Genomic DNA, 26,338 nt, shown 5'->3' on the forward strand with positions numbered 1-26,338 from the left:
CCAACATTCTTTGGAATACATCCACATTTTTTGTATCAAGATGGAGAAGTAGAAGGGCCAAAAACTTTTTTCTAAAAACTCATTTAATCTTCATGAAACAATTTTCAGGAGATGTACATTCAATTCTGATATGAGTTGAACAGAGTTTAGTGGACCAAAATATTATTTATTCTGCTAAAAATTTATAGATGAAGATATTTCGGCCAACAAATGTAGATGATTTCTGAAAAATACAAGTGGCACTTGCAAAATTTATCAACAACAACAATATACGTCGGATGAAAAGTTATATGAGTGGAATAGTCATTTCATATTCATTATAGTTTATAAGATATTCAAACATAAATACAATACAAATCAATTTTTATTTATACAGTGGGATAATGAAATTAATGCATGAATACTTTATTTTGAAGTGAAATTGACAGATGAAACTTTCAAGATGGCGACTGGACGCCATCTGGAAAAAAATTAAATGGAAAGGGGGTCTTGTGAAACATCTTTTTGAGGCTCCTTACGAATGCTTCACAACCCTCGAATATAATGTCAATATCTTCAACTACTACAAAATGGCGGAACTTTTATTTTTGATAATTGCCTGAATAAATTGACATTTAACTACATAATATGAAGTAATAAGCTTGAGGCCAGTTCAGAAGATGCTCGAAATGGTTGCCTTGACAACCATTGACATATGAACAGCCTATCCGATATTTCACGCCTAACATTTTCGAACACAGTAACGTCAATATCTCTACAAATATTTATTATTCTCTGCCGTATGTCCCATATTGAAGTAAGTTCAGTTTAGTACACCTTTTGCTTCAAATAGTCCAAAGATGTCATATCTGGCGAGCGGGCTGGCCATTCTGAAGAATCTCGACGGCCAATCCAATGACCGGGAAAAATAGTATCCAAATAGTTTCTTACTTGTCTGAAGTATTGTGGTGGTATACACTATCCATATCGAATTCATTAGGATTCGCTTCGACGATTTCAGGATGAGAGGGTCAAAAGTAGTTTCCATCATACTCAAATACAGTTCCCCTGTTGAATTTTGATCAATAAATAGAAGTCCTACAATATGGTTTCCCAATATTCCTGCCCAAACGTTAATTTTTCTGGATATTGGGTATGTGTTTCCCGGAAAACGTGAGGGTTGATGTCACTCCAATAACGGCGATTTGGTCTGTGAACATTGCTGTTTAAAAAAAATCTACATTCGTCACTAAAACAAATAATGTGCAGATAGGTAGGATGCCGTGCATCTCCAGTAGAAGGAGACACCTCACAAACATTCGCGACGGAATAAGTAGACTGTTCAGGATTTATTACCATCTCACCAATTATTTGCACCTGTTATTCTTCAGGAATGGACGGATGACCTGGGGGATTTTTGATATGTACACTACCGGTAGTTGTGAATTTGGATACAAGTTCCCTCAAATATTTTATACAGATAGGACGATTCGGAAAACATTCATTGAAAATCCTTTCGGTCTCGTGAAAGTTACGCGTCGCACTGAAAATAAAAATCGCTTCAATTTTTTCTTCCAATGGACGAGAATTGACCATTTTAGAGAATGTTGACGTGGTACCTTTCTACTAGTAAAACCAGAAACTACATGAGAATATTCTAACTGAACATTGATGTTCATTGTCGTACTGACATTTTTTGTCGTTTCTATAAACAAAAAATAATTTAACAAACCTTATCGGGTTGTTGGAATTGCCATATGGCAGATAAAAAGGAATATTTATAGAAATATCGATATTAATGTATATGTCTTCAGGAAATTATTAAATGTACCGCAATTTTGTAGTAGGTGAAGATATTGACTTCATATTCTATGATGATGAATCATATGATGTGTCACAAGACCCCCCTTTCCTTTTAATTTTTTTCCCAGATGACGCCCAGTTGCCATCTTGAAAGTTTCATCAAAATAAAGTATATGGATAAGTATATGGCATTAATTTCACTATTCCAAATTTCAATTTTTTGAGTTGACCCGTTCAAAAAATAAAAGGGAGGAACATTAAAGGCATGCACTGTATATACTCATAAATTATTATAAATAATTATTTGAATATCTTCCAACTGCATTTGTTGTACATCCAAATATAATTTTATTAATGAGTGCTTCTCCTTAGATATAGGACAGAGAAACCACAAGTTAATTCGAGAACGATTCAATAAACCGAAACCGGTCGTAACATATAAAAATCTTAGTAGACATTATCTATCGAACATTTAATAGGAATTTTCACAAAATAAACAGGTAACATAGTCTATTTGTTTTCAAGGAATTTATAAACAAATGGCGCTAATTTCTTTTTCTATTCACTGAATGCTTTTATTTGGTACAAAAACGAAAATATGAAGATAAATATAAAAAAAAAATAAGACTACCTACGTCGATTAGTAATTTTTTTACTATAAAAAAATATGATAAACAAAATATATATTTTTTTAAAACTTTCATAACGTAATTTTATTAAGTACACTAATGAAAAGAGCTCTACGAAGCTAAACATTTCTTGGAAAATTATTTAAACATTTTTGGTGGTCTTTAATGGAGACTCAAGTCAAGTAAAATATTGTTAATTAATAATTACCTAGCTTTTTCAATAATTCACTTTTTTCCAACGAGAATCAATTTTTCATAATATTCAGAATATACCCTAATTTTAATAAATTTTCCAATGATTATCAAATAGTTAAAACCAATTATTTTTTGTAATGTACTCGCTTCAGATGTCGCATCCGCATCCACAACTTCACCTGCGGAGGCCTATTTTCGGCTTTAAATTAAAATTATAAATAATAGAGATAGAGTTTCGGGAAGTGAAACTTTTTTGTAAATTTCCTCCACTTCAAAGATTTTTTTAAATTTCTTACTTCAATATAGTTTTGAAATATTTGCAAAAACCTCAATAATTTTTTTACATCTTAATTTCTTTATAACTTTTTCAATTTTTCATGTGCTGAAAAACGGTTATAGCAAAATTGTCGAGATATCATATCATATCATTTCAGTCATCGCACGTATTTTTCCGACCACTATCTCTGTTTTTCACCATTTTCAACTTGTGAACTAGACTAAAAACATAATATCAGCAACATTGTTCCAATTTTTGATTGCAAAAATTAACTAATTTAGAAATCCTTTAAAAAATAGTGAATACTTGCATTTTTACTGCAAGTCGATAAAAATACTGACAAATGCAGTAATTACTTGCCAATTGGCGTCACTGCTGACGACCATTGTGACCAATCCAATGAAGTTGTTTTGCCCGAGGTTGTTGTCAAAAATTGAAAAGCGCGAAACAAATTCATGAAAAAATCACAAAATGTAGTAAAAAAAAGTAACAAAAATAAACTAATAGATCAAATGTCTAGACTTGTCATTGTAAATGAGACAGACAGATTATATTTCTTCAAGTCTAATAATGGAGATATCCGACTTCGCAATAGTTTTGGTAAAGGAAAGGTCTTAATACATTCCATACTTTTTTCTTACGAAAATACAGTAATTTTTTTTTACTTTTCCTATTACCCAAGCGTACTATCTAAAAATCAAACTAAATCAATACTTAACCGATGTGGATCGTTAGATGAAATCTTTACATAAGTTTCTATTCAATCACTGGAAATATTGTTGAAACACGGAAAACATGTTTTGATTATTGTTGTTTTTTTTTTATGTTATTTCGACGTCTTCATATACAGGGTGTAACTAAATAAGTGTAAAACATTTAAGGAGGTGATTCCTCATCGAAAAAACGATAGAATCTTTCATATAAAAAAACTTCATTGGAGCAGCCCCTCAAATAGGGTACATAAAATTTGTATAACAATTTTTTTCACAAGCACTAAAAAAGTAACAATATTGAAATTAACCTGACGTTTTGTGCTACCAAAAAGACACTAAGCCAGAAATTTATTTGGTTTACCCCATGGTTGTAAGGGGTGGAAAACGCAACCCCTAAAATTTATTTCCAATGTAACTTTTTGTCTTATTATTTGTTTACCATTTAAAAATGTATTTTCGATAGCCTGTTTCATTCTAAACAAAAAATGTCTCCTGTGTTTTTGCCCAAATTAACCAGTTCGCAGTAAAAAATTATTTTACGAACAACTACAGAGATACATCGTCATAAATGCGAAAATGCGAAACTAATCTATCTAGTAGGTCGCTATTAGCGATAGTGACAATTGGTATGAAATTGGTATGACGCTGTCAGTTTGTGAATTTTCGAAATTGAATTAATACTAATTGTGTGTTCTGTTCTTAATTTGTTACTTCAATAATTCACTTATTATTAAAATGACATACACAAATGAGAAAATGGCTGATATGCATTACGTTTACGGTCTGTCGCAGGGGAATGGGTTAGAAGCTACTAGAAGATATGCTCAACGACAGCATCCTTCACATAGAATATTTGCTCGACTTCATCAACGATTAAGAGAATATTGTTCATTCGACAAAAGAACGCAGGATTGTGGTCGCCATCGAGAAGTACGAACACCACAGCTTGAGGAAGCAGTACTTAATTTGATTGAAGAACAACCTACTACCAGTACTAGAAATATTGCTTTCCAGCAAAATGTTGATCATATGACGGTATTTCGACGAATTTTAAAGGAACAACTCTTATACCCTCACCATCTGCAACGAGTACATGCACTGTTACCGCGAGACTTTCCGAACCGTCTTGAATTTTGCAATTGGATGCTGGAAATGATTGGAAGAAATTGTGAATTGTGATTAGTTTTCTCTTAACGTCTGGCTCAGAGTTATTGGGGATGATTTAATTGGGCCTCATTTTCTACCTCCTCGATTAAAAGGTGAGACATACGTTCAATTTTTAAGAGAAGTGCATCCAGTACTGCTGGAGGAAGTTCCTTTGGGCATCAGAAGGGATATGCTTTTTATGCATGATGGGGCTCCCGCCCATTTTAGTCAAGTAGCACGTCAGCATTTAACCGAAACATATGCAAATCAGTGGATAGGTAGAGGAGGACCACAGAACTGGCCCGCTCGATCCCCGGATCTCAATCCTCTCGACAGCTGATTACCGGAAAAACAGATTTTTTTCTCTATTTGGGGCCATTTACAGCATTTGGTTTATCGTACTTCTGTTCGCGATGTAGAGGACTTAAGAAACCGCATCATCGATGTGTGCAGGGTAATCAGAGAGACTCCAGGAATATTCGAGCGAATACCTGGCTCAATGCACCGACGTCTAGACGCATGCGTAATGTCTGAAGGTAGACATATTGAACTGTTACTATGATTTCTACATGTTGTGTGTTTTGTTATTAATAAATTAGTTTTGTTTATTACTCTTCAATCGTTTAATGCAGGTACTAACTACAAAATAACAATAAATCCAGTTCGCATTTATGACGATGTATTTTTTTAGTTGTTCGTAAAATAATTTTTGCTGCGAACTGGTTTATTTTGGGAAAAAAACCCAAGAGACATTTTTTGTTTAGAATGAAACAGGCTATAGGAAATACATTATCAAATGGTAAACAAATAATAAGACAAAAAGTTACATTGGAAATAAATTTTAGGGATTGTGTTTTCCACCCCTTATTTGGGTAAACCAAATAAATTACTGGCTAAGTGTTTTTTTGGTAGTACAAAACGTCAGAAAAATTGTTATACAAATTTTATATACCCCCTTTAAGGGGCTGTATCTTAACAAGGGATGCTCCAATGAAGTTTCTTTATATGAAAGATCTTTTTTCGATGAGGAATCACCTCGTTAAATGTTTTACACTTATTCAGTTACACCCTGTAGATAGCCTAACCAAAATATTAACAAGGTCGCTTAAATTGGACAAGAGTTTTCTATTTTGGGAAAGTAGAATAATCTCTTTCCATATCGACAATATCAGTCAGTGGTTGTTTTTGAAATATTCGGTAAAACATAGAATTGTCGAATTTCGTATTTTGGCTGTACGGCCTCCATTCAAAATTATGAAAAAAGGCAGAGAACTTCCGATACTACTTCATATTTGTGAAAATTTTATATAAACCAATTTGCTACGCGACGTTTCGTTCATTAGATTTCGTTATCAACTTTTTTTCAACACTGGCCTTTAGTTTTTTTCATCGATTTTTGTAGCCACAGGAATAACAAATTCAGCTATGTATTACAATGCATGTCCGTATTTAAAAACAATAAGTTGACGATGAACGAAACGTCGTATTGCAAATTGGTTTGTATCCGATTATATCAAAGATAAAACGGTATTCAAAGTTTCTCTGCTTTTTTATTTATTTACTTCGAAATGGAGGCGGTAGAGCCAAAAATCTAAATTTGACGAATTTAGTTTCTGACAATTGCTTCAAAAAACAACCATCGATATTCTCGGTGTGAAAATATGTTATTGTGGCCTTGATGGCCGCACTTTTTTCAATACTTAGCTCGAGTGACAGCTCATTGGTATCCCGCGAAAAGGGTAAATTTTCGATATTTTGCTTCGCGTTGGAGATACCGAAATAAGTTATTTGAAAAAGTTTCTTATAGATCGATTTTGACCCTACATTCCGAATTTCAACGCAAAATACGAATTTCATTTTCATATAATTTTCAATTGATAGTTTTAAAAAGAAACTACGAAAATAACAAATTCGTTATAATGAACTTATTTTGATATCTTCAACGTGAAGCAAATTATCGAGAATTTTCCCTTTTCACAGTATCGCAGTAGTCTGGGTTTAGGGCTGTCACTCGTGCTAAGTATTGCGAAATGTGCGGCCCATGAAGGTATACGTCTGTACCAAAAATCAAATCTCTGCTTCCAAAAATGACTAAAATACAGGGGTGTCTGCATCTTAAATGTCACACTGCATTAGAAGTTATTTACTATTTGTAATACCTGTTGCAAAAAATGTATACGTACAATTCATATTTAACGAATGACCAACATTTCCTAAAAATGAATTATATAAACTGTCGATTTTGCCTTTATTTACAAAACTATTTCTATGTTTCAGTATCTAGTAACAAATTATGCAACCGATCCATTCGTAAGATGGCTTCTAGATAACACCAGAATCCATATCATGCCCTCGATGAATCCTGATGGGTTTGAAGTCTCTAAGGAAGGAACGTGTGAAGGAGGTCAAGGAAGGTAATATCTCTTGAGTTGGAAAAACTTGCTTAAATATTAAACATTATGTTTTTACATCATTCAGGGAATATAAATATTAGTTTCTTGTTTTTTGTGGTGTATTTAATCTAGAAAATAAATCAGTCTAGATCAACATGGAATCTGGTTAGATATAACAAAAGCAAACCGAAACATTCATCCCAAAAAGGCACTGCATTATATCAAAATAAAAAATTAATTCAATCAGTAACTTATAAATTTTGCCTATGAAATAACAAGAAATTCTGAGGAAAATAATGAAATTATTCAGCTTTTCTCTGTGAATGTTTAACGTTTGGTAAAACTATCACTTCCCATTCCCAAAACCCTATTTTTTGCATTGACAAAAGGGTCACTAATTTCATCTTGAATAATCTGAGTATGACGATGGACTATACAAAAGATACAATTCACGAATATCAAAAATAAAAAAGGCTCTTCAAGTAGGTCCGTTGCCAAGACTCGACATTGATCCCTAAACGTCGTTATCGTTTTCTGTCTTTGACTGCAGCTTTCACTGCAAGGATGCCATATGAAACCGTAGCCCCAAAAATAATGCATTCATGATCAAACACGAAACTGCGCTGTTTTGATCCAACAAGGTATCGTCAGTGGTGCTAGGCTAAATCACGAATGCAATGCTTTAAGTACTCAACTGTCTTTTGGTATTGGAATTTGAAAAACTAAAATTTTTTGAAGGTTTTTTCCCTGAATATTCACATTATATTGTTTTGAATTGGCCTACTACACGCTTTTTTATTGCACTAAGGGTTGTTTTGGAATACAATATCGCGGTTTCCGCTGCCATCAGATTTGTTCTCTTACAATATTCCATATTGTTTTCATTAGTTCTTAAAACACAAGACTTAATCAAATATAAACATTATTTTGAATTGAGCCCAGTTTTTTCAAGATCAACCTATATGACACAGAGTAATTGCAGTGACGAATGCGTTAAACCTTGTTCAAATAAAAAATTGAAAGGACAAATAACTTTCTCTCAATTATACAGTTACTTATCGAAAAGAAAAACAAATTTAACAAGAGTACCTACCTCTAGTTAGTAATTCCTCTGGTTATTGAAATTGCGAAGACCTACAGAACATCGTTTTTTGAGTTGATACATTGAAGTTGGGCTAAACAGTTAGTAGACTAACATAGAAAAAAACATGTTTCAAAAATATTTGATTCTGTTATTCAATACCGTTGCCTTCGAGGGCGATACAACGATTATAGCGGTTATACAATTCTTCGATACCATTTTTATAGTACGAGGTCTGAAAACAGGAAAAATTCGCTGGGGACCATCCTTTTTTGAGATGTACTATAACAATTTTCAATTGAAGGTAACTCATATACAAATTGAACTGAGATGTAACGGTATCAAATCAAATCAAATCAAATTTATTTATTCCATGTTAATATACAATTTGTTGTATGACATACATAATTGATAAATTTCAATTATCTTGAATGAGTAACTTTCACCTAGACATTGAAATGCCTGTATTGTGATCTGTTACTCACCAAGATAAGAGCTCCGTAAGTACATTTTATAAAATAATAAAAAAAATATGATAATATTATAATAATCCATGGTAATACGATCAGTGAGGAAGAGAAAAAAATAAAATAAACATTTTTTTTTCAAACTCTGAGGAAACAAAAACAAAAAAAAATACAATATACAAATGGTATAGGAACTGCTATTCAATCTGTAAAATTCTTTTTTTATTCCTTTTTTTTTTTTTTTTAGTATATGTAAAATTTTTGATGGTTTTCGATTATGAATTGTTTGAGCTTTTGTTTGAATTTATTAATTCTTTTGATAATTTCCAATTCTACTGGGAGTATGTTGTATAATTTCGGACCATAATAAAACACGAATCTTTGTGTATGGCTCTTCTTGTAGAGAGGTATTTTGATATTTAAATTCTCGGTTGCTCTAGTTCTTACCGTTATATGAGTTGAGTAATTACTAAATTTCGGGAACATCCATATTAGACACAGGTAACTGTATAATGATCTTACGTTTAGTAATTTAGTCTCTTGATATAAATGATCCGTTGAAAATCGTCTATTTTTTTTTAAATTATTTTCAAAATTGAGTTCTGTGTTATTTGTAAGCTGTTAATGTGGTTGTCGAAAGTACCCCCCCATGATGTCATGCAATATCTTATAATGGATTCTGCCAAAGACTGATATATTAATAATAAGTTTTTTTTAGAAAGAATATCTCTGAGACTATAAAATTTACGCATGAGTAGTCTCATCCTTTGTATTACATATGAAATTTGTTTGTCCCATCTCATATGTTGATCAATAACAAGACCCAAATATTTAATGGATACAGTTTTTTCTATTATCGGGCATTTACAATTGTAATTTTTTGTGCATGTCATTTTGTGTAATTTCAGTTCATTAATATGCGGCTGATCATCTGAATTTAGTGAAAAAGCCATAAATTTTGTTTTATCCACATTTAGACTCAATAGATTATTATTCAGCCAAAGAAGAATTTTTCTCACAATGATTTCAGCAGTTTCATAGACTGTATCCCAACTTTCACCAGTGAAGATCAAGGCCGTATCATCAGCATAACACACTATATGACCGTGAAATTCATTAATTTGTGTAATTGCGTTTATGTAAACAAGGAAAAGAATCGGGCCAAGTACTGTACCCTGGGGTATACCAACATTGATTTGTAATGTTGTACTGAGCTTGCTACCAATTTTAACAGTTTGAGTCCGTTCTTTTAAATAATTCTGCATTAGTTGCAGAGCATGACCTCTACTACCATAATTACACAATTTTTGGAGTAGGATTTCATGTGACACAGTATCGAACGCCTTTGCCAAGTCCATAAATACCGCAAGACATTTCGAAGACTTGTCCAAGGCCCCTACTGTTTGTTCTACGAAGTCGAGCACGGCATTTTCTGTATTCGATTTGTTTATAAACCCGAATTGTTGTTGTGTTATAACCTGATGTTTACTAAAGAAATCCATTATTCCATTTTTGACAGATTGCTCGAATAGTTTCGCAAAATTATTGATGACAGAAATTGGTCGGTAATTGCATATTTCACTTTGACTTCCAGATTTAAAGACTGGAGTTATTCTACTAACTTTCCACTGAGACGGTACATTACCCTTTTTGTAACACAAATTAATCAAATGAACTAGTGGTTTCAATAGGTATTGATGTATATGTTTTATCAGTTTGCTAGTTATTTCGTCAGGACCTGGTGCACTATAGTTTTTCAACTTAGAAATTAGACATATTATTTCATTTTCTGTCACTGGTTCGAAAAATAAGAAGGATGCTACCTTGGTATCATTTATAAAGTTTTTGGGTAGGTCACATTTTTCAATTTTTTTTGCCATATTTGCACCTACACTATGAAAAAAGTTATTAAACAGATTAGCTTTTTCTTCATTACAACTTACGGTTTCACCATTTCCTTTATTGATTGTTGTGCTTTCTACATTATTTCTATTTGCATCCATGTTTGTGATATCTTTGATTATTTTCCAAGTTTGTGATATCTTTGATTATTTTCCAAGTTTGTTTACAGTTGCCATTAACCTCTTGTAGTTTATTTTTATAATAATCATTTTTTGTTCGTTTTATTAAGTTATTGAGTTTATTTCTATAGTCCTTATATTTTTTTTCATTTTCTTGACTATTTTTAAGCAGAAATGTTTTTTTTAGGCTATCCCTCGTTTTAATCGACTGTATCAGTCCTAATGTTATCCAAGGTTTTAGCTTTTTGTTTTTTTTGTTATTTATAATGTTCGTTTCAGTTGATTCCGTGATATATTTTTTCAGTTTATCTATAAATTCATTGTATGAAATTTGTAGCTCATTGCATGATAAAATTTCATTCCAATTCTCTCTATTCAATAGTGCTTTCAGTTTGCCGAAATTTATTGTTTTGAAATTTGTTATTGTCGGTGGCGTATTCGCTTTCGGTAATCGGGAGATATATATAAATGTTGCATAATGATCTGTCAAGCTACTGTGAATAACAGATGGGTCAACATTAATTTTATGGTTTATAAAATTATTTTTGTTGATAAAAATATGATCAATGATGGCGTTACAGTCTTTTGTTTCTCTTGTGGGAACGTTAATGCATGAATGGAAACCATTTTCGCTCATTATATTTTTATATAGGTTAGTGTGTTGTGTAATCATATCCTGTAGATTAATATTAATATCTCCTAAAAAAAGTTCAATAGTTTTTTTATTATAATTTAAAAAATAATTCTGCAGATCAAGTAAGTAGGTTGGCAAATCGATAGAAGGGGGCCCGTATGAGGCTGTAATTCCTATTTCAATATTGGTATTCGAATGATTCTGGAAAAATGTTATCCTCAATAGTTTTGTGTCGGTTAAAGAAATGATTTGGACATTAGCTGAAATAGTTTTTTTGATATAAACAATCAGCCCGTCATTTTGATTTATTTCAGACTCATTATAATAAATAGCAAAATTCTGTAAATTAAATTCACTCACCTCTTCTACTTTCCATGTTTCTGATAGAACAATTACGTCCAATTTGTCCAAATCTTCTTGTAAATAAAGAAGTAGCTCATCAACATTTTTTCTTATACTCCGAATGTTAAAATGAACAATTCCTTTATCACCAACTCGTCTGATTTTATCTCCACAAAAGTAATCATGTAGGTAAGTCATCATAAACATTTGTTTTTGTTTCCTCATCGTTATCCAAACTATTAAGTACTTCCAGCATATGTAAGTAAATAAGCTAATATATGTACAAATTTTAACATACACCCAAACTCCAATATTTTAATGTAAATCTAAAAAACATTATATATAATCATATAAACAGAGACATAAACATGAATATGGAATAATATATCATCATTATATCAGTTTATTGAAATCTTCAGTCTTGACAATAATTATTTTAACCCCAGTATTAGCATAAATATTTCCTGAATCTGTCCATACATTATTTATACCATATTTTCGATAGCTCTGGCTAAAAGTTCCACTCTTAAACTCGTCAGGTCCTCTCTTATTACTATTCCAGTTCCCTTAAGCATTTTTTTATTGCTGTAAACTTTCTTTTTGGTTTCATGATTATTTGCTTTAATGAAAACACCTCTAGTTTTATGCTCTTCTTTCCTTCCCACTCTGTAACATATCTCTATATCTTGGTCCACTAAATTGATGCCCATTTTGGAATTGATTAAGCGTATAACTTCTTCCTTGATTCTTTCATTCGGCTTTTCTCTAAAGTTGAATATTCTTAAGTTACATCGTCTTGTATTTTGGTCTATGTAATCAAATCTTTTTTCTATGGAAGATTGATCAGATGTTATTTTCGCTACTGTATCTTCAAGTTGTTTCGTTCTCAGATTATATTCGGTTTTCATGTTAGAGAGTTCACACTGTACACCAGTAATTGTTTCTTCGAGTAGTGATAATTTATTTTCCAGCGTTTTTATTATAGCCTCCGAAACACTGTCTACAATTGTTTTTATAAACGCTTGACTACTCAGGCACTTATTTATCGATGAATTAACTGACGATTCTATTTCTTCCCTGATTTCTCGCGTGATAACCATTTTTTTTTTACGTTTCTATCAAAACAGTTGTGTTGATTGATATACAATATAGCAGCAGGATGATTTTCACCTTCCGATTAGCTCTACTAACCTTGTATTTATTTATTTCAACGGATCTCGGGTTTATACGTCCGCACTACTTGCGTACTACCATCATCAATGTTACCGTATCAATGTTAGAACTAAATTCTCACCGGGGTCATTTTTATTGTCTATGCATCGCCATTGTAAATAATTGAAAAGTAAGATGATTGTGCAAGCTCCAAAAGTACATTGTGGTGGTAGAAAAAAATTGAATTGGACGAGTAACAGAAAAAATTTGTACGCTATACCATTCATTCTTTCTTTTTTGATTCCGTAAATCTGTCTTAATAGAAAGAGAAGATATAGTCTCATGGCAACGGATACATCTTCGCTCTATTAGAGAAATGCATTCTGCTCACAAAAAGATTTATTATCTGGACAAAACGTGGGTGAATGCTGGTCACACAGTATCTAAGATCTGGCAAGGTTCTACTGTAACTAGTTATCGTCAAGCATTTGTGGACGGTTTATCGACAGGGTTACGCTAGTTGCACACACACCGATTTTGGACGGCCGACTTTGTACCGGTCGTCCAAATTCCAATAGTGAACCACATGAGGGAACGGGACCATGCATGCCTACCGGTGATCGGCGTCGATCACCGGTAGGCATGCATCATATGGATTCAATAGTAGTAGCGCCATCTGTACGTTAGTCTACGAAATTTTCAGCCCACCTAATATATATTTTTCAATTATCCGTTTTGGATCATTTATATTATTGTAAATTTCATCTGATCATCAGGTATAACGCAAGAGGATTCGATTTGAACAGGAATTTTCCCGATTATTTCAAACAGAATAACAAAAGAACGCAACCCGAGACAGAAGCAGTGAAGGAATGGGTATCCAAAATTCAATTCGTTCTCTCGGGAAGTTTACATGGTGGAGCTCTGGTAGCAAGCTATCCGTTCGACAATACACCAAACTCTCGTAAGTTTTCTGACTGCAGGCAAGCATTATAGTACCTACTCCCTACTTTTGATGTAACATTATTTTGAATATAATCATTATTGAGTTTTATATGCTGCTAAAAGGAATATGTAGATCTTCAGCTTTATGTTCCCGTAAGTTGAAAATATTTTTTTGAGTAGGCTATTTACGAAAATTCTGTAAATAATAGTGTGAGGGTATAATATCAAGAGGATTTGAGAGACATTTGGGAAGTAACTAAAGGCACAAATTCGAAATAACAGTTTAGGAGTCCTCAGAAATGTTTATCATTTTTGAAAAATACTAGTCAATATAATTCCACATCTTAGTACTTTACCTAAAGTGGGAATACATTAATGATATAATACTTTTTGAGATCTAGTTTAGTAAATTTTACAAACAATATTAGAGTCTACAAAAATCACAACACTTAGCCGATGTTTTTTTTTCATTTTTTCGATTTAAAGATTTTTATGATGAATTTTATTTTCAAATCCAAGATGAGCTATTCGACTATTCAAGTAGACTACATATGTCGTTATTATCTATGTCAAACACCAAAAGAAATGAACAAAAATAACAGGTTGTTTCAAAAGTTTTGTCCGTTTTTATGAGTCAACTTTGAACTGTAATATCTCAGTGAATACTTATTCAATTTAATCGAAAGTGTCATTTAAATCATTTCATTTTTGTTAACGTAACACAAGTCGATTGATTATGTCAGCATAAAAATTGAGTGCTCGGGATTCGATAAAGTCGCCTGGTCTGCCTGGCGAAGGTTCTACCAGTGAGAAAGTTAACGGAGTGCTTGAAAAGATGGTAGTCGGTTGGCGAGAGGTCTGGGTAGTATGTTGGGTGAGGCAGAACTTTGACGCTCAATTCGATTAATTTTCGGACGGTGAATTGTGAAACATGCGGACGGGCGTTGTTGTGGAGCAGGATCGGGCCTCTTCTGTTGACCAGTGTCGACTGCTGCTGAGGCAATTTCTGGTACATTTCGTCGATTTACTCACAATTTGACTCTGCTGTGATGGTTGAGCCTGGTTTCAGAATTTTATAGTGAATCGCACCAGCCGCTGGCCACCTAATGTAACCATGATCTTTTTTTAGTGAGTTTTCGCCTTTCGAAAGTACCTGGATGGCACATCGGTGTCCAACCACTGTGCTGACCGTTTCCTGTTGTCGTAGAGGATCCACTTTTCATCACATGTGACGATCCGATAAAAAAACCGTTTTGGTTGCGCAAAAGCAAAGAATAACAGACCTCAAACCGTGACATTTTGTGTCCATCGTTTCAAATGGTCTAGCACCCACTTTTCGAGCTCTTTGACCTTTCCAATACGTTTCAAACCAACAAAATCCGCCTGAAAGCTGACGCCCAGTTCTTCCACCATCCGCACCGTTGGTGATGGGTCAGTATTCATCAGGGTTCCCAAATCCTCATCCTCGATTACTGTAGATCGGGGCTCATCTTCGAGGTTATAATCTCCGGAACGAAATTTCTCAAACCAACGTCGAACAGTGCGTCCATTAACACTATCATTGCCAAAAGCCTGGTTGATTTTTCGGGCTGTTTCGGCAGCGCTTTAGTTCAATTTTAGTTCGTAGAAAAAAAATTACCAAAAATCGCTCAACGACATCATATATAGCAATAAGCTGAAAAAAGGAAAAAAAAATTCTGGAAAAATTAACATCATCAATGTACAGAAGAGTACACAATTCTTTATCAATCAGTATACACCGCGATAAAGTAGAATGAATATTTAATGAGATATGGAGTTACAAAAACACATGAGTTTAAAACGGACAAAACTTTTGGAACAACCTAATACTAATTGGTGAAATTTATTGAAGATATACATGGGTATTCCATTCAAGATGGTCTATTGGTCGTATCTACAGACCCAAAAAGATAAATTCTCCTAATTTTGGTGAATATAAGAGAGCGCCGTGGATATTTTCATTTCGGCATTGTTGCCACATCTACATGTAATATACATCAACTTGGAAATTTCATATAGAATACCATATATATTATACTATTTCTGACTTTCTATACCCATCTCCATGTCATTTACTTATCTCTCACCGTTCTACAGATATTATTCATTTTGTATTTTTCTAAGATGAAGTAAAAATTCAATATCGCATAACTCAAGTAATACACTTAACTCAAAAATTGATCCAGTATTTTTGACACCCTGTATGTTATTCAATTTTCGAATTCAATTAACCAATGTGAATTATTAGTCTAGTTCACATGTACTTTTTTTTGTAACATTTTTCAGCCCTGTCCAAAAATTACGACCAAGGTGTCATTCGATTCGTATTTTTGCCTAGAAAGTTTAAGGAAAGGTCCGAAAACGCGCCGATAAAAATTACAAAAGTTATAAACAATTAAGTGAAAAAAAAATGGGGCTTTAGTTTTTTCTTAATATATCGGAAAATTTTCAAAATTTTGGAAATTTGAAAAAAGATTTGAAAAGATCAATGAATTTGCGTAAAAAAAGGTCCTAACTCCCGAAACTGTATCTCGATTATTTATAATTTTTACACAGCCCTGAAAATAGAGCCAAAAGCGGGTAGTCTGGCTTCCGCGCGCCTTTCGTCACTCTGACATAAAAACAAAAAAAAATTATTTAAACATATTAAATGTAAATATCAAGGAATGAAAAAATTCATGTATTGTTGGGATACATCAATAAACAATAATCCGCAGTCAAAAAATTTTTATCCCAATTTTAACGTTAATTATAAATTTGTTAATTAATAACTTTTTCTGAATTGAAAGTTAATATAAAAATTCGTATAATTAATAAACTAAAACCCTGGAATTTTTTTCCTTTGGTGAAGTTATCCTTAATAGGCAAAAAAATAGATTACCGTTGCCAAAATAAAACAATTCTCATTTTCTATTTTTTTATTAACAATTGAAAATTATAATTTTATAAAAAATACATTACAATTTTTTTTTATTGTTTCAATGTCTCATGGCTAAAAACTAATTTTTCACGTATAGTCAGTGGGCATACTTCCTTATACGAGGAATTGGGCAAATTTCGGATATGCAGTTGGTTACCTCGTTCATAGGCAGATGGGGCGACGACAAACCTGTTGTTTGTTGTAGTCTTCAGCTTAGTTCGAGGAATGATACTCTGACGGAATTCGATTTTCAATTATCGGAAATCATCGACTTAATGTTGATGATATACACTACCTTGCACTGACGAGTGACCAAACAGCCCGAAACCGGTCTGCAAGTGTGTTCCAATAATTGAAAATCTATTGCGGCAGTTTTATCGCCAACAGCATATGCAGGAATAACTTCAGTGAAGAACCCTGCACTGACACCTGTCGGATATAATCCAACGCCCTTCGTGGTATTAGCCAGGGGAGTAGTTGTTTTCTGATAGGTGTCAGTCCATTAACCTACTGTGAAGGGTGTTGAGACTGGCCTGAATGAATTGTTCTTTTAGATGATTTAAAAACTAATAAATAATATTTTTTTTACAGCTATTGTTGATAAATTTATTATAAACAAATACATTGTTTATAAGCAATTCGACAATTTTTTATTTGCATTATGTTAATTGAAAAAAATCATGATATTTAGAAAAAAAATGGTTTCTTAAAAAAATTTCTGTTTCTTTTAATATTGTGATATTAAAAAAAAACACATAGTTGATTTTATTATAGAACTAAGTAAAAAAAATGGAAAAAAAAATGTTTGTAAAATTTTTTTTAATAAACAATTGAAAAAAAATAAAAGAAAGTTTTTGAAAACCTTAAAGAACAATAGAATTTATGAATTAAAAAAAAACGGTTCCTTAATTTTAATAATTAGTTGCAAAAAACGATTGTTAATTAACAAACGCATTTTTTAGCAACAAAGAAATTTTTTTAAGGAACAATTTTTTTTCTAAAAATCATGATTTTTTTTCAATTAACATAATGCAAATGAAAAATTTTCGAATTGCTTATAAACAATGTATTTGTTTATAATAAATTTATTAACAATAGCTGTAAAAAATAAAAAAAAATTATTAATAAGTTTTTAGCCATGAGACATTGAAACAATAAAAAATAAAAAAATAATTGTAATGTATTTTTTATAAAATTATAATTTTCAATGGTTAATAAAAAAAATGAAAATAAGAATTTTTTTATTTTGGCAACAGGAATCTATTTTTTTGCCTATTGAGGATAACTTCACCAAAGGAAAAAAATGCCAGGGTTTTAGTTTAATAATTATAGGGATTTTTATATTAACTTTCAATTCAGAAAAAGTTATTAATTAACAAATTTATAATTGACGTTGAAATTGGGATACAAATATTCCTTGTATTCCTTGATATTTACATTTAATATGTTTAATATTATTATTATGTTTAATATTTACATAATAATATGTTGTGTTAAAACAACAATAAAAATAAAATAAATACAACAATAAAAATTAATTGGCGCTCCGGGGCGACTTCATTGATTTCAGTGGCGCATTTGCTTTTTCAGCTGCAGGAAAACCCGGAAAAACCTGCAGCACCACATCATATTTATTTTATTTTTATTGTTGTTTTAACACATTGTAATAATTTTATATATAATTACAATATGTTTAAATATTTTTTTTTGTTTTTATGTCAGAGTGACGAAAGGCGCGCGGAAGCCGGACTACCCGCTTTTGGCTCTATTTTCAGGGCTCTGTAAAAATTATAAATAATCGAGATACAGTTTCGGGAGTCGGGACTTTTTTTACGCAAATTCATTGATCTTTTCAAATCTTTTTTCAAATTTCCAAAATTTTGAAAATTTTCCGATATATTAAGAAAAAACTAAAGCCACGTTTTTTTTCACTTAATTGTTTATAACTTTTGTAATTTTTATCGGCGCGTTTTCGGACCTTTCCTTAAACTTTCTAGGCAAAAATACGAATCGAATGACACCTTGGTCGTAATTTTTGGACAGGGCTGAAAAATGTCACCAAAAAGAGCTAAATCGAGTACATGTGAACCAGACTATATTGTTTATTGACTATGTGACTTATCTCTTGACTGTTTCTGGATTATTCTATACACTTTTGCTAGTATAAATTATAATTCCAATTTCATTAAATATAATAATAATAGTGAGTTTATTCCTCTACAAAGCTACTAGATACAAATATCGAATAACACAATACAAACAAATTATTATAATTGGATAATAAAATGAATTATATAATTATAAAATTATATTATTCTCAACTCTGTACGTTAAAGGAAAAAAGCTGGAATAAATATTTTAATTGAAGTTATCAAATCATTACTCAATCAATCAATGTTATTTTGAAAAAAATTTTACATTTTTTTTAATTTTACAAAATTTTCACAATTTTTTATTCTTAATGGCAACTTACTATTCTGTATTTTACTAGTTCGGACTTCTATTGTCTAATATGATTCTAATATGATTTGAAATCTATGAAAGAACAAATAAAATTATAATGGATAGCAAAAATAACAATTATATTAAGCAATAAAAAGTGAAATGAAAATACAATAATGAACACAGAGTGAAAAAATTAAAAAAAAAATTAAAATAGGCAAAAAATAAAAAATAAAAATAATATTTCGTTTTATTGTATTTTCATTTCACGTTTTATTGCTTGATATAATTGATATTTCAGCTATAGATTTCGAATCATATAGAATCATATTAGATAATGGAAGTCGGAAACTAGTAAAATTCATCATGAAACATTGTCAACCACTCTCAAATAGATTTATTATGATTTTGCAAACCTTTATATAGTAATTGATTTTGTCCAAAACTTGTTATATCTCTTTAATTAGATATCAGTTGTATTTCTTGTATTATTCGGATGGCTGTTATTCGAGAACTGTATTTCATCTTCGAGATATTCAGAAACCATATCATTCATTAATTTATATAAAAATATGAATGTATCACACTCAAAAGTTCAAAGGACTCTTGCATCCACGTTACTTTCGTATATATCATATCCTTATTTAAAACTAGCTTTTACCCGCGGCTTCGCTCCCATTTATGCCATTAAATAAGTGGCAATACAATAGAAATTAATCAATATGAGAACTTTATTTTAATGCTTGGCTGAGATTATCAATTTTTAAAAATTATTACCTAACCTAACCTAATCTAACCTAACTTACTCTATTCTACTCTAACCTAACCTAACCTATCCCATCTTATCCTAACCTAACCTAACATAACCTAACCACCTAAACTAACCTAACCTAACCAACAAAGTGGCTAGATTTTGAGATTTTTTTGACAAACAACTTTTTATGTTACATAAAAAAATATTTTTTTGATAAAAAGTATTCTATGTTACTTCTAATATCTCCAAGAACATGTGTACAAAATTTCATGATGATCGGTTGAGTAGTTTTCGCGTGAAACCGTAACAAACAAACTTACATTCTCATTTATAATATTAGTAGGGACGTAGGGATAACTCTCAAAGCCCTATTCTGTAATCTCTGTAAAATTTCTATCTGATTCTTATTTGATGAAGATTAAATTGTTTGACAATAATGAAGTTTTTTCCCCATGGTTGTGCGATGAACAATTTAACGACAGTTCATCTATCTACACTTTCGTTTCTGGAATTGTTTTGATATTCAGTAATATTCCGGTCGAGGATATTTGTAATCAAATCACACTCATTTTCACTTCAGAAATTTTTACAACAAAATTGAAATTTGGATGTATGATCATATGGGTTTCATTTAGTCAATTTCTGTTCATGAATGTTTTTTTTGCAAAATGAGAAGAGGATATCAGCTTCCACATAATACGCTTAAATACATAATTCGAAGAGTATTTATTTTGGATTGATTGTTTTGAATCTTTCTATGATTTCCTCCGTGTGTGTTGATTTATGTTCATATGGAGTTTGTCTTTCTGTTTATTAAAATGGAGAAGTTGAAACCAAAAATAGATCTAGTTGTTTTGAATCAGTTTTCAAAATTGAACCCTTACTCAATTCTATTAATAGTATTTCAGAGTTATTCTTCTCCTTCATTGACTCCTGACGATGATGTATTCAAACATTTGGCCCTAACATATTCCACGAATCACGCTAAGATGAGCAGAGGTGTATCTTGTAAATCATCACAGACATCGTTCAGAAGGGTAAGTGAATTATTTCCCCAGTTCTAATGATCAATAAATTTGACTCAATTTCAACAGGGAATTACCAATGGTGCCGAGTGGTATCCACTCACTGGAGGCATGCAAGATTTCAATTACGTCTGGTACGGTTGTATGGAAGTGACTCTGGAAGTTTCTTGTTGCAAATATCCCCCTGCACACGAGCTACCGAAATACTGGGAAGATAATAAATTGGTGAGGAGATATTATAGATAATTGGTGAAAATATTTTTCTATTTAACTATACCTTGAATACTACTGAAGTTCTATATCAACACCAAATCGTTATTTTCAACATCTCGACAGGTGTTTCAATAACCAAGTGATCATATTCAAAAGGAAGTTCAATCTTCCTCTTGAAGATGATCACTTGGTGGTTGAAACACGTGTTGCGGTGTTAAAAATAACGGTTTGGTATTGGGATAGAACTCCAGGAGTATTAATTACTACACCAAAGTACTGTATCTTAGATATATAGAATGTTAGAGCCCTAGTGAGCAATGAGGAGACCTCACTGACCACTTAAAAATAAATAAGAAGAAGGAATGCATGTTTCGTTGAGTCAAAAAATTGTTTTATATCATGTAATATGTGATGTTACAACGATTCTTTGAGTCCACGAATAGATATTTTATTTTCTAACATCTTCATTGGGTCAGTTAGGTGATTGAACCATTTCAATTCTGTACATTGGGGCAGTTTATTATTTATTTTTGATGGGATAGTTGCGTATCACGACGTATCGGAAATATCCCTTACCATATTCATGTGCCCTGGCATGTTCAGCATATGCTCGTAAAGCAGATTCGAATACTGGGCAGAGCCGCTGTGTTGCCAGATTTTAAACAATTTCCTCAATTCAGAGGAAAAGAAGATTTGGAATGTCGTGTTCATTAAATTTTTGTGAAAAAAATCATAACTCAAAAATCTTACGTGTTAAGAAATTTTTAGTATCGTTTTCGCATTTAGGGACCAAAAATCAACAAAGATCTGCCTTTGGCATTATAGTCGTAAATTGGCCGTAAACTAGTGTAATTATAGAATTTTCATAATGAATTTTATTTGAAACGTTATAATTATCATCATGGGTAGTGTTACTAGTTTTCATCAGGTAACGGGTCAGAATATAAATGTTTGACTGATGTTGTTTTCACTTTAGTCGCTGCTGAAATACTTGGCGGAAGCACACAGAGGAGTTCAAGGATTTGTTATTGATGAAAATGGTAATCCAGTTGAAAAAGCTTCTTTGAAAGTAAAATCTCGAGACGTTGGTTTCCAGACAACAAAATATGGAGAATTTTGGAGAATTCTTATGCCAGGAGTTTATAAAATGGAGGTAACCACATATATGGTGCAGCATCATCATCAAAATATTCACTGACACTTTTACTTTCAATTCTAGGTTTATGCTGACGGTTATGTGCCGAGAGAAATTGAATTCGTGGTAGTGGAACAACATCCAACTTTACTGAATGTGACTTTACATGGAGCCAAGGTAATAAGAATTTAGTGTTAACCTTGTTGCAAAATGGTGTTGGTATCCTGTATATTTTGTACATATTTCAGCCATGGCAATACTTCCCACCACCTGTGACCTCTCCACCAAAAACTATTTTATCTATCGATAATGCTAATATACCAACATTTGAAGATGCTCCTCTAACTTTTCCCAAAGAATAATACATATTGGCTTGTGGTGGAAATGTAAGTAGAAATGTAGAACTGCACAAGATAGTAGATCTGTAGAACTTCAAGCCCATTTTTCATTAACCATTCTTATATTGTTTATAAATATCCTTCTATTATCACCAACTATTTCGAAGAGATCTCAATTCCAGTGTACCATTACGTTACCGATCCATAAACTTTTCCTATGAAAAAAGTATTCGATTCCACATACATAGAGATCATTTACATTGCCTAGTTATCGACAAACCGTTTGCATGTGTAGATACGATTTAATAAAATTCTCGGAAAGGGTAGGTGACTTCGTTAAGAAAGAACAGTTATACTGTTGCTGAGAGAATCTTTTTATAAAGATTTCAAGGAGAAGCCGAGGACTGAAATGTGATGCTAAGATGAATAGTTTAGATTCAGAAGACCATGTTCCACTATTTTCCTGGCTCTAAAGTTGGCCGAAAGTGCCTTAAACAGGTTTAATTGAAATAAAGCCACCACCCACTATTACCACACTAGAATCCACAATTCCGGAAATTACTTTTCGACAGCGTCTACTCAGGCGACTTTTGAAACAGGCGTTTGGCCCTGATGAAGTGCCCGTCATCGTACTTAAAAAGTACGCAAATGAACTCGCACCAATATTTTGTAGACTTTTCAAGCTGTCTTACAAGAAAGAGGGTTTTCCTTCTTTATCTTGAGTGATCATCAATATGGTTTTCGTTAACAAAGATCAACAGGCGACCTTCTATTGTATATCACCCATATTTAGAATAACGCAATCGAGAAACATGGAGAATCAAGAGCTGTTGAGCTTGATATTTCTAAGGCCTTTGACCGTGTGTGGCATGAGGGTTTGCTGGCCAAACTTCGATGCTATGACTTGCCATATCATTTCTATGTATGGCTCTTCAGATTCCTGAAAGAACGTTTCCTGCAAGTGACCGTCAATGGATATCTCTCGAATACTTTAACTATCAACGCTAGTGTTCCCCAAGGAATCTTATTGTCTCCAACCTCTTGTCCCTTTTTATTGTATATCAACGACTTATAGGAAAAAACAAGAATCCAATATATTGCTTTACTGACGACAGCACACTTTTATCGTCATTCCATTTGGATTCCAGGACATCAGCTACGGAGGCACATCTTCACCGGCAGCAGGAGGTTGCATATCTTAATGAGGATCTAGAAGTGATTTCAAATTGGGGTGACAGTAACCAGGTTCAATTCAATGCCACAAAAACCCAGGCATCGGTTTTCTCCAAGAAGATGAATGTCTCCGAACTGGATATAATAATGTTAGGTCAGACAATTCCGCTTTCTGCTTCGATAAGTTTGATGCAAAGACTGCTTCTCAAAAGCTTGGAACACGAGTTCCGAACCAGAAAACTATACACAACTCAGCAACTTTTGATGCTTTATAAATCAGACCCAGTTTGGAGTATTGTTCTCATGTATGGAGTTCTGCCCCCAAATATACCCTGAAGTTGCTGGATTCCATCCAGAAAAGAGCAATCCGCCTGATTTGAGGCGCGAACATCGCGTGCAACCTTGATAGCCTGGAACATCGAAGAAAGGCACCGCTCTGAGAGCGCCTTAAATAATTTTCTGTAGTGCTTGTGTTTTGTCCTTAAAAAACCCAGTCTTTTGTCTTGTTTGGAATAAAGAGCATTTTGCGATTTGGTGAGAGCGGACTGTGTGATCAAAGGCGGAGGAAAGTGTCGCGCCCGTCCATGCAGAAGTTAGGAGCAGCCGAAGTAGCTCACTATGTCGAAAGCATTGATGGAAAAAGGTTCTTTGTGCCTTCTAAACAATAATACGTGATTTTTGATCACAGTTATATTCATAACTAGGCTACTTGAGAGGAACGTATTTCAATTTAATGATTAGGTCATATATTTCTAAGATTTGATTGTGTTCACCATCACACTTGGTATATACTCGTAAATAACTTTTATGTGAATAGCGTTTGTTACTATTTTGATACAAATTACTCTGTTTTCATCAAAGTTAGTATTCATAACAGCTCATATTTTTCAATAACGAAAACTGGATTCAATATAATCTTATCAAAGGCTGAGACAGCCTTCAAAAGACAATTTTTCTTGCACATGGTGATAATTGCAACTTTTTGGACATACTCTCATTTTTTTTAATTACAGAGAAAGGACGGCCATTTTTACCGACCACCACCTCAGATCTTCCATCGTCCAGTTATACAACAGCAAGCTCAAGAAAGTGGTATATTTTCGTCAATTACCAGTGGTTTTTCAAATTTGGTCAATTATTTCGGGTAACATATAGAAATGAACTGGCAAGTTAGAGTTGAATTTTGTTTGAATTTATTATTTCGTGAAATCAAGAAATTATAAAAAGGGGTAGTTTCTAAGGAAAGACTATGCAACCGTACTTTCTTGAATTGTACAAAAATTACATTCATTCATAGTGACTTTCATGTATTTTTATTTATCTTGAGTTGGAAGAGGTTGCACATTTAGGAAAATGTAGTACTTACTACAACACCATAATACACGTAAATGCCTGGGGATTTTCCAGTTCTCATTTAACCTCGAAAGGTTTTATTATTATTAAGGCTGCATGTCGGAGTACCTTTGGAATTATTTATTTATGATAGAATTGCATTGTTTTTTGAGCACTCTTTATTTATTGTTAATATTTTGTACAAGATTACAAAGCGAAAATATTACATTCTATTATATTATATTCATCAGTAAAAAGACAAACTATATACAACTCACTTTGAGACTCAAATTTTTCAGTTTCTTGTTTTATCAATAAGTTCTGATTTTTGTGACGATTAGAACTACTACAACAGTGAATATTTTTTGATCTCTTTGAAACAAAAGTCGTGAAAATTCAAGTTCAATATAGTTTGGAACAGAGATGTATTGTTGAATTATGACTTCTGTTTAACAATGTTTTATTTGAAAGAATGTTATATTAAAAATTATATATAGAAATTGAAACCACGTGAGATTTAATTTTCTTGCAGTAGTATTATATAATATCGAAGCAATGTGAAACCAATTGCACAGACTGTTATTAGTGTTTAAGCTCTTTATTGCAATAAAGTACCTATTTAGTTGAAATGTTTTTTCATTTATTGAAACTACCACTATTACTAAACATATAAGGTAAGTATTGAAAGTAGATTTGAAGTTATGCAAACTGATTTTACAAAAATCTGCGTTTTTGTGAAATTTCCAAATAACATTAAAAGGAAAAAAATTTAAATAACCGCTCGTCAACTCCATACAAGCAAATGGAAGAAAACATTTTGATGTGAAAAACTAACAGAAATATCCTTCAGATGAAAGAAGCATTTATTTCCAATATTTTAATGATTTCTCTCAATCCTGATGATGAAAATAATCCTAATAAATTGGGTCTCCTGTTCAGTACCATTCCACCAAATTATTCACTGAAATTGCCTTTCTAAATTCAGTAGCTAGAAAAAGAAGTGAAGATTATTCGGAGTTTGAGAATCTAATTCTAAAATATCTAAAATAAATTATAAAGAAATGCCAACCAAATGAAAATGGGAAGGTTTGAAAAACAGCTTGAACTGATAATCTATAGATTATTTCCTTAGGCAGCAGATTAATAAATCATTTTTATGTGCCTATTTAATAGTCGTACATAACTGAATTGGTCAAAAATTGCATTAA

At 32.3% G+C, this 26,338-nt stretch overlaps 1 protein-coding gene across 2 annotated transcripts in view; it reads left to right on the top strand.

Moving 5' to 3' along the window:
• Window positions 1–25,759, top strand: part of LOC111502302 (carboxypeptidase D) — a 56,384-nt gene extending 30,625 nt beyond the window's left edge. The window contains exons 4-11 of one of the 2 annotated variants that reach the window (XM_023156362.2): window positions 7,020–7,156; window positions 13,609–13,796; window positions 20,815–20,951; window positions 21,009–21,164; window positions 22,129–22,305; window positions 22,372–22,464; window positions 22,536–22,673; window positions 24,812–24,951. In XM_023156362.2, the coding sequence (XP_023012130.2) occupies window positions 7,020–7,156; window positions 13,609–13,796; window positions 20,815–20,951; window positions 21,009–21,164; window positions 22,129–22,305; window positions 22,372–22,464; window positions 22,536–22,649 (1,002 nt within the window). In that variant the 3' untranslated portion in view covers window positions 22,650–22,673; window positions 24,812–24,951. Of the gene's footprint in view, window positions 1–7,019; window positions 7,157–13,608; window positions 13,797–20,814; window positions 20,952–21,008; window positions 21,165–22,128; window positions 22,306–22,371; window positions 22,465–22,535; window positions 22,674–24,811 lie in introns of both variants that reach the window. The other variant, XM_023156361.2, reaches the window with a different exon arrangement.
• Window positions 25,760–26,338: the final 579 nt, after the last annotated feature.

This window comes from Leptinotarsa decemlineata, unplaced genomic scaffold (genome assembly GCF_025532065.1).
Source record: "Leptinotarsa decemlineata unplaced genomic scaffold, Ldec_3_MD MMD2_tig00026282_RagTag_RagTag, whole genome shotgun sequence".
NCBI classification, from domain to species: Eukaryota; Metazoa; Arthropoda; class Insecta; order Coleoptera; family Chrysomelidae; genus Leptinotarsa; species Leptinotarsa decemlineata.